Below are 10,371 nucleotides of genomic sequence, written 5' to 3'. Positions count from 1 at the left end.
TTTTATACATTACAAAATACAGACAAAGTACAGACACAAGTGCACCAACAATTGAATTACCTAAGAGTGTTCATAACTAAACCAAATCCTGATATAAACGTTAAGACACAAAGAACCATGATTGATTGTCAAAGGTTATACTTAGGAAGAGATAAATTATCAAAGAGTCTTTCTTACCTATCTTATAGAAGATTTCTTTGAGGATCATCATTGTTCTAGTAGCTTATAATAGTTTTAAACTACATTAGATGAACATTAAAACAATTTTTCCTAACAATTGGCTGACATATTTCCAAACTGAAGGTTAAAAGAACACTTTATTTGTAAGCCAATAAAATCCATGTATGTGTTAATGCAAACATCATAATGCGATGAAAACTTAAAGTAATTATTTTCATCAATAATCAAGGTGGATTAATGTACCTACCTCAAAATGAGTGGGAGTAACTAAGATAAACTTGTCTATATAGATGATATTCTTTTGACAAGTATATGTTACATAAGTCAAAGCATTGTTAACACAAACTTTGATATAATAGATCTCAGAGATATCTCTTACGTAATAGATATCATAACATACCGAGATAGACCCAATGGTACATTAGTTTCGTTTCATAAGTTTAACATTAAATGGGTCCTTACATATGTAACAAACAACAATGCTCTCCTTTAGAGGTTAATATGGTAAATGAGATTATTTCCTTACGCTTCATTAATTAGAAGCCTTATGTAAGTTCAAGTCTATACCCGTTTAGATATTACTCACATTGCAACACACTAGATTTATCTAGATTAATGTGAAGCATCTAATGGAGTATTACAATATCTTTAAATGGAATGAGAGACTATAATTTAAAGAAGAGGTGAGAACTCAAACCGGTTGATTACTTTAACTTTGTAATGTTCAAAGATGACAAAATGTAATTTTGGGTATATCCTTATGTTAGCAAACAAAAACCTATCTCATGGAGGAGTTATAATGGACTGATATCAACAACCTAAGTAATAACGACATAATATAGTCACTAAATGTTGTTGGAAATTTATCAGTGGACTCATAAGTTTGTTAACTCCATATAATTAATATATTGAAGACTTATTGTGATAAAGTCAGCTACCATGTATCATTGAACAGTAACAGTTCGAAAGGTGCTGCATTAAATTTCGATACACAATTAATTATTCGTCTAAGAACGAATTGAGGAAACTAAATCTTTGTATCGAATATATTCATTATATGCTTAAGGATCCTATAACTGAAGGACTATTACCCATAAGTCTTACTAAGAGAGCCCATAAAAGAAACAGGTTTTAATTGATAGCCGTGTGCAACTGCATATCGTACTATGAATGACTAACTATTAGTTAATTTTCCTCATTAGTTTGATTTTGTATGTCTCTAAGATTATGCTCAACCGGTATAATGGCATATAGACAAATAAAGTTACAAATCAAACAAAGGGCTTATGCGTATTTTGATCATAACGATTAGGTTTTAAATTGATGTTGTAGTATGACTAATGGGGGTCCTGAGTCGCATAATGATTCAACAGTTGTATTTCTCTGCTACAGTTCTTGGTTTAAAGCTAAAATGAGTGTTAACTCCTAATCAGGCTTATCTAATACTCATAGTAAATGATTACTCGGCTAAGTGGGAGAATGTAAGATTAAATATATTATGGTGTAATATTTAATCTAATAGCCATTATAATCATTTACATTATATAGATCAAAATATATATAACAACCTATTAAATAATTAGTTGGTAATTGTTGATGGACAATATTACCCTTATTAACTAATTAGGGTTTCCTCTTGGGTACATATATAAGGAGATGATTAGAGGATTAAAGGGTTGACACTAATCACAATAACATCATCTTGAAATCGCCCCCTCTCTCCATAGCCGATTCCCCTTTATCGGTTTTCTCATCACCATCATTAGATTGCACCTAAGGAGGAACTAGATCACTCTGACAATCATGTCAAACATAATTACTGCGTCTCCATCTGGATTCTCTGCTAGCCTGTCTGCTGCAATCAAAGGTATGTTTTCATGTTTTCCCATTATGCCTAAAACAGAACTGATCAACACACTGCATCGTTTCCACTTTGTTTCTATAACCGTTTTCTTCTTCATGCACGAATCAAACAAAAAAAACAGTTTCTCCTTTGCGTGAATCAAACAAAAAACCATGGAAATCCATCTTTCCTCCCTCCACTTTTGTTCCTCGCTTTCTATGTTTATCCTTGAACAACAAGCGATTCGAATAATTCACCGTCAGAACCGAACAACAACCAGAGTTTAGATAAAGAGTTGGTTATGTCAGACATGTGATAATTTGATGGATCGTTTGATTCGTTTTCGTTCTCGCCGTCTCGGTTGCAAGTGCGTATGAGAGTTACCGAGAATAACAGTAAGAGATTTTGACGGAATTATTTTACTTAGTTTATCGTCATCTTTGCAAGCACAGTGTATGTAGTATACTGTGTTTATTTAAAACATGATAACTGTTTTTGTTAATGTGTTCTTAGATTTAATAACAATTTCTTTTTATTTGTTCTTTAATTGTTATTCAAATTTTGTGTTTATGTGTTCTTAATACAAATTCTGCTTATGTATTCTTCAATAGTCATTCAATTTTATTCATGTGTTCTTACATTTAAATGTCTAATAACAGTTTCAGTTTACGTTTACAAATTGTACGTTATTCAACTTTCGTTCGTTTGCTTTTAAATATAATAACAAATTTCTGTTTATGTGTTGTAAAATTGATATTCAATTTTGGTTTATGTGTTCATAAAATTGATATACAATTTTGGTTTATGTCTTCTTGAATTTAGTAACAATTTCTACTTATGTGTTTTGTAAATGTTATTCAGTTTATATGTTTTTAAATTCTTACTTTTTTTCTTTTTCTTTTCTGCTTAAGTATTTTTAATTTTTTTTTACATACACATATTTTATTAGCCAAATATAACAAATTTGCGAAGTTACATCAAAACATAAGGTAGGTAAAAATGTGATAGCCTTAAATTGTTATTCAATTAATTAATGTTTTTGCCCTATTATATACATCTTGGAGCCCCATTGTCATATCCTTTAGACCAAATTTATAGGTTATGGAATCACTGTCATTCAATTTTTCGTTTTGCGATTGAAGAATCCACCATAAGACCAACTGACCAAGGTTTGAAAAATTTATGTATAACAATAAAAATATATTTGAAATGACTATTTACTTTTAATCTAAAAAACATGGTTGTTTGGATAAAGGCTTGGTCAAATTAGATGGTTCAAAAGAATTCATTGTCATACGTTTCTATGAAAGGATTTGTTAGTTGGTCCATTAGCCGTTACCACAAAACCATAACATCGGTTCATTTCAGAAAACAAAATGAAATTAATGATTTGCATAAACTTAAGAATTCTCTCATCTCATGACATTCATAATCTACATCCTGCCGCAACGCACGTGTTGACGTCAACTCATTGAATATATGTACTAAACTATATATTTTATATTTTCTATTATATCAGATTCTCTTTATTAGCAATTCAGACATTATAACTAATAAGAAGAGTAAATTACTTTTTGAGTTACTATATTTTAATGGTTTTAACTACTTGAGTCCAAAATAAAATCAAAAGGTTTAACGCCCTGAATCCCTAACCACTCATTTTATGACATGGTGAGTCCAACTTTGTAACACTTATACTTTGATTTTGGACTCAAGTGATTAAAACCTATAAAATACGGAGACTTAAAACGTTATAAAATGAACGGTTATAGAATCAGGGCGTTAAACTTATTGATTTTGGCCTCAAATGGTTAAAACCACTAAAATATAGGGACTCAAAAAGTAATTTACTCTAACAAGAATTTGCATGCATGAGTGTTATTATAATTAACAAAGCATGGTCTCTTGGCTACCATACCATCCATATAACCGACATTATCCTTTCTTTAAAACCTAGAAAAGAGTAAATTACATTTTGAGTTTATGTGTTTTAGTAGTTTTAATCATTTGAGTTTATGTGTTTTAGTAGTTTTAATCATTTGAGTTCAAAATCAAAAGGTTTAAAGTCTTAAGTTCCTAACCACTCATTTAATAACATTTTGAGTCCAACTTTTTTTAACACTTGTACTTTTGATTTTAAACTCAAGTGGTTAAAATCACTAAAACACAAGGACTCAAAACGTTATAAAATGAACGGTTAGAGACTCAGGGCGTTAAACTTTTTATTTTGGATTCAAGTGGTTAAAACCACTAAAACACATGGACTAAAAAGTAATTTACTCCCTAGAAAAATTCCTTGCACTACGCAGCTGAATTCAATTGTTGTCGATTTGTTTCGTGACGATACCACTACGGTATCTACACTTGGTATAACAACTAAAAAGGAAAGCCTAAAAAACAAAGTATTCTACTATGTTAAAATGTTACCAACATCTAATCAGTTAAAATGTTACACAAAATCCACTCGATTATTTGCTCGCTGAATTTGAAAAAAAAATCAAGACGTAAGGATTTAATTTAGACACACCTAAGAGGGTCTTAGGGTGTCCGGGGTGGTCTCGGCAAAGGAAGCCACCCTTTGTGTTTTTGGGCAAGAGGGGAGAATGAGAAGCGAAATGACATGACACAATATGATTGGGTGATAGAAATTTTACTTCATCTAATTAGGCATACACCCCTTACACCCTTAGATTCAAGTCTTATAGACAAAAGGATTAAAGGAATTCACCGTTAAAAAATAAAAGAAAAAAAAAACACAAGAGAGGAACCTGCTCAATAAAATCATCATCATCCTCAGTAAATACTACTAATAGCAAAGCTAAGGTAGGGTCTGAATGGGGTAAGATGTAGACAACCTTACCTCTACGGCTCTACCCCGTAGGAATAGAGAGACTGCTTCCAGTGAGACCCCCGGCTTGATAGTAGTTTTGCATCAAGCCTTGGACATAAGACACATAACACTCAGACAACTGCCGATTAGTGCATGTACCCTTTGTCTTTCGGCTATCAGCGTCACCACATGATGCATGATTAACCATCCCCTCTTTTAACGTTATTTTCACGAAATTGGTAAAATAACGTTAGAATTAGTGCACTTTTGCATAGACGTTACCTGGTAAGAAAACAAAAAACCGCCGAGGATTCGAACTCGGAAAAGAAAAATCTCTAACCAAGCAGGTAACAGCAACCCAACATTTGCTACTCCAATTACAGGCCTGATTAGGGCTCCAATAGAAGGTTTCGTCTGATGAGTTCTCTAATTTCAGTTTCGCCGGTAAAGATTTTGAGGCCTTGAGCAGGTAACAGTTGTAATTTCTTGATTTCTTTTATGGGGAGAGAGAGCGGTTGGGTTGTGCACGTTTGGTGTTCGATGAAAGTCCTGATTGAATGCACTAGTTGAAATCATGAAAAAAAAGGATTACCTTCTTCGATGTTTTTCATCTTCACGGTTTTATTGTGTTTGCTGGGGAGATTTCTTGCTTTTTTTTCTTAAAAATTGAATCTTCACCTTTCTTTCTTTAAGTTCATCTGCTGTTGTGTTGTTTGATGCATTTACATATGGATATGGTTAAGCAAAGCTGCAAGATTTACCCCATTCGGGGTTTTGTTTAAAGAATTATATGTTTTCGTGCTATGTTCTGTTGTTATTGATCACCAACTGTTCGACGTTTTGTCTCAATGAGTTTAATTTCTTTGTTTGTTATAGATGTGGTAAACCGATGGTTTATGGTGCTACTTTTTTTATCGTTTCACCCGTTACTGTGTTGAAGATCAAATGAAAGTTCAATCTAGATATTCTTCTGGCATTATGATAATTATACTTTTCATATTATTTCACAATGTAGATATTCGCGGGCTCAAGTAATTAGTTTGCAGACAAATAGAACTGTCAAACAACCACCAAAGTAGCCAACGACGTGGTTACTCCGCTAGTATGACCCATGAAAAAGATCAAGCTTCAACTACCCAACCACCCCAAGCCACTGTCACTTGCCACCAAGTCGCACAACGCTCTAATCAACCGCCACTCAACTGCCGGTGCTCACCGCGATGTCCTCCTCCTCTACTTCACCATGCTCAAAACCCACATCCCCCCTGACCCTTACACATACCCAAGTATGCTCAAAGCTTGCACTGCTCTAAACCTCATCTCACACGGCCTTTCTTTCCACCAACATGTCGTCGTTAACGGGTACTCATCCGATGCCTACATCGCTGCTTCGTTAATCAACTTCTATGCGAAATTCGGGTATGCAGATGTTGCATGCAAGGTGTTCGATATAATGCCTGAGAGAAATGTTGTCCCCTGGACTACGATTATCGGGTGTTACACTCGGTCAGGGGATGTGAATACCGCGTTTCGTATGTATAAACAGATGCAGTATGAAGGAATTAAACCGAGTTCGGTCACTGTATTAACCATGGTTTCTGGAGTTTCGGAATATACCCATGTTCAATCTTTTCATGCTTCTTCGATCCAATATGGTTTCGTTTGTGATTTGGCTTTAGCAAACAGTATTCTAAATTCATACGGAAAATGTCGGAGAGTCTCGGATGCTAGTAACTTGTTTGAATCAATGGATAAACGAGATATTGTCTCTTGGAATTCATTGGTTTCTGCTTATGCTAACATTGATAACGTTAGAGAGATCTCACAACTTATATCCAGGATGTATTTAAGTGAATTGGAGCCTGATCAACAGACGTTCGGGTCCTTGATCTCCGCTGTTACACGACAAGTGGGCCCACGCATTGCAAAGCTGGTGCACGGGAAAGTAGTAAGTAATGGATTCGAAGTGGATCTACAAGTTAAAACACTACTTATAACCATGTATCTCAAGTTTAAAGATCTTACAACCGCTTATCGACTATTTGAATCAACTCCAGATAAAGACATGATCTTATGGACCGCAATGATCTCTGGCCTTTTGCAGAACGAAGGTCCAGATAAATCTTTATCATTATTTCATAAAATGATAATTTCCAACGTGATCCCATCTACGACAACCGTAGCTTGTGCACTTGCAGCGTGTGCCCATTTGGGTTCGTTTCTTGCCGGAACGTCAATTCATGGTTACATATTAAGACAGCAAATCCCAGTAGATATTCCCACTCAAAACTCTCTCATTACGATGTATGCAAAATGTGGCCAGCTTGATAAAAGCTGTGTTGTTTTTGAATCAATGAATTGTAAAGATGTTGTGACGTGGAACGCGATGGTTTCCGGGCACGCGCAAAACGGTCAATTACCTAATGCGTTATATGTATTCAACGAGATGAGAAAATCGTTTGAGAAACCAGACGCGGTAACGGTAGTATCTCTTCTTCAAGCTTGTGCGTCCATCGGAGCTCATCATCAAGGAAAGTGGATACACAATTTCATCATTAGAAATTCTCTCGAATCATCCCTATTAATCGATACAGCTTTAATCGATATGTATTTCAAATGTGGAAACATAGACAGTGCTAGAAAGTGCTTTGACCGAATGTCAAAGCATGACGTGGTGACGTGGGGCACGATGATCGGTGGATACGGTAGTCACGGTAAAGGGGAGGATGCATTAAACATGTTCATCGAGTTCTTGCAATCGGGGCTAGAACCGAATCATGTTATCTTCTTATCGGTTTTATATTCTTGCAGTCACAGCGGGCTTGTTGACGAAGGTCTTACCCTTTTCGATACAATGAAGAAGCGTTACAAAATCGAGCCAAAACTCGAGCATTGTGCATGCGTTGTCGATCTTCTTTGTCGAGCTGGAAGGATAAAAGACGCGTATGATTTCTATAAGAAGACATTTTCAGAACCGGTTGTTGATGTTTTAGGGATTCTTCTAGATGCTTGCAGGAGTAAAGGTTATAAGGAACTTGGAGACGTTATTGCAAGTGAAATACACAGTTTAAAACCCGAAGATGCTGGAAATTTGGTGCAGTTGGTTCATAATTATGCGTCAAGTGCTGAATGGGATGGTGTCGGTGAGGCGTGGGTGCAAATGAGGTCGCTTGGGTTGAAAAAGATTCCGGCGTGGAGTTTTATTGAAATAAATGGGAATATTACGACATTTTTTAAGGACCATAGTTCACATCCTGAATATGATGACATAGTAATGTGTTTAAAATCGATGATTATGCATTTGAAACCTGGAAAATCGGTTGCGGATTCTTTAGAATGTCAAGATCCTTGAGTAATAAGGTGCAAACAAATACACATACATCTATATCTATACTATTATATAATATAGATTGGAGAGGGATCTGCATTCAATGAAGATGGTGTTTTGGACATTGACACCACAATTTCGTCAGGTTATTGCATTCTTTTTACCATCCATAACAAGCAGTTTGACTTTTTGAGTCAAACTTTTTACTTAAAAACTGATATTGGTAATTTTATTTCAATTTCAGGGGGTGTTAAGTTTTGCATTTTTTTTAAATTGATAATTAGGGCTTGAATGATAAGATTAATAGTTCATGTCAATTGAAAACTACAGGATTAGCTCATTTGACTTTAAAGTCACGTTGTACATTTTGACTTTTTGGTCATTTTTTTTACTTTAGAGCTCAAGTATTTTCTGCTTTTATCAGATTATGGAATTGCAGTTACACCACACACTCCATTTGGTGGCTCATTGGCTAATACAGAGAGGTCCGTTTCGGTTTCTTGCTTAGATGACCCTGATCTCAAAGTTTGATTTTTAGCGTTAATTGACTCACCGAAAATTCATATTTATTAGTTAGGATTTTATAAAAAAGTTCATTTATCTTATAAACAGATACAAGAAATCACAGTTCAAGGTTTAGTTCAAGGTGATTGTATAATTTTTTGCTGGACCTATATAAATTTGGAATACCGTTACCTTTTCGACATTCTGAATATTAATTAATATAACACGTTTAAAAATTTCAAATATACCGTTCCGACTTGTTTATTTTTGTCCACTTTCGATAAAAAGTTATGCTCACAATCGAAATGTGGAAACATAAATAGTGCTAAAAAAGTGCTTTGACCGAATGTCAAAGCATGATGCGGTGACATTGAGCACTTTTAGACGTGTTCATGGAGTTCTTGCAATCTAGGCTTGAACCAAATCATGTTATCTTCTTACCTATTCTATATTCTTGCAGTCGCAATGGGCTAGTTGATGGAAGGCCTTACCCTTTTCAAGACTATGAAGAATCTTTATAAAAATCGAGCCGAAACTCAAACATTGTTGATCTTCTTTTTCGAGCCAGAAGGATTACAGATGCATAGGAATTCTACAAGAAAACGTTTATGGAATCGGTGTTGATGTTTTAGGGATTCTTCTAGATGCTTGCAGGAGTGAAAATCGACCTAAGGCGCAGCTGAGGCGCACGCTTTTTGTACATGGGGTGTTTTTATGCTTCTGAGTGTTGTACAACAGGCTTTTTATGTTGTACATTTATGTTTTTTTCCATTTTAAAACGTATATAAAGCTTAATTATAGCTAAATCATAGGTATTGGATGCTAAACACTTACGGGATATATAAAATAAATTTTATAATCACTTTGCGCTTTGCGTACGAAAAGCTCACCGCTTTTGTGCTTCGCTTCGAAAGAGTAAATCGGTTTTAGACCTCATCGCTTTTGTGCGCTTCCCGCATTTTTAAACCAAGACAGATATTTTAGAATGTCAGGATCCTTGAGTAATAAGGTGCAAACAAGTATACGCATATTAGTGATGTATATGCATTTATGTGTTTCACCTTGTGTATTATGTATGCCTCTCAAAGTTTGAATGCTTATGCCATCTAAGATCAGTTATTTACCAAAAGTTTAGGATTATCAGACTGTTTGGTTCAAGTAGAATGGGAATCTGAATTATATTTCTTGTCTAGTTTAGTTTGCATAATTCATCCTAATTGAAAGAGTAAATTGCCATTTTTGTCCTCATGTTATGACGTAAAATGTCACTTTAATCCAAATAGTTTTTTTCTCCCGAATCCCTTCCTGGATCCCTGGCGTTTGCAATTTTTTGCCACTTTCGTCCAACCCCCTAACTCATTCAAAAAAACTCTGTTAAACCAGGGGTATTTTAGTCGCTTTATACACTACCTTTTTTGGGACAAACCTCATGGACGAAAATGACAATTTACTCTAATTGAAATCTGAATTTAAAGGATAACAGATATGGTCACAGAAACTAGAAAATTGTAATTAACATCGACACCGACGCAAGCCTGCAACCACTATGGTGCCCATGATCATATAAATAGCTAGTCATTTTACCATTTTGCAAGAATAGTTAGGTTATGTTTATTTATCGCGGCTGCTAGTCCTTTTACCATTTGGTAAATTTTGGACCAAAGTTCATCAAGGCAAAAACCAACA

The 10,371-nt window shown here is 34.8% G+C and overlaps 1 protein-coding gene across 2 annotated transcripts; it reads left to right on the top strand.

The window, feature by feature from the left end:
* The first annotated feature begins 5,015 nt into the window (after nt 1-5,015).
* On the top strand, nt 5,016-9,491 carry LOC110937377 (pentatricopeptide repeat-containing protein At4g04370). 2 transcript variants are annotated; one of them, XM_035988652.1, is made up of 4 exons: nt 5,016-5,322; nt 5,869-8,213; nt 8,606-8,666; nt 9,146-9,491. In XM_035988652.1, the coding sequence occupies exon 2, from the start codon at nt 5,965-5,967 to the stop codon at nt 8,203-8,205; it is 2,241 nt and encodes a 746-aa protein (XP_035844545.1). In that variant the 5' UTR covers nt 5,016-5,322; nt 5,869-5,964; the 3' UTR covers nt 8,206-8,213; nt 8,606-8,666; nt 9,146-9,491. The 2 variants fall into 2 exon arrangements, with proteins under 2 accessions (XP_035844545.1, XP_022035480.1); XM_022179788.2 differs by having other exon boundaries at nt 5,869-8,326.
* Nucleotides 9,492-10,371: the final 880 nt, after the last annotated feature.

This window comes from Helianthus annuus, chromosome 4 (assembly GCF_002127325.2).
Source record: "Helianthus annuus cultivar XRQ/B chromosome 4, HanXRQr2.0-SUNRISE, whole genome shotgun sequence".
Lineage (NCBI taxonomy): Eukaryota > Viridiplantae > Streptophyta > Magnoliopsida > Asterales > Asteraceae > Helianthus > Helianthus annuus.
This window is presented reverse-complemented; position numbering and strand designations above follow the sequence as displayed.

Bases quoted from the DNA above. Each gene is read 5' to 3' on its own strand.
- LOC110937377 (XM_035988652.1), top strand. From the start codon at position 5,965: ATGAAAAAGATCAAGCTTCAACTACCCAACCACCCCAAGCCACTGTCA.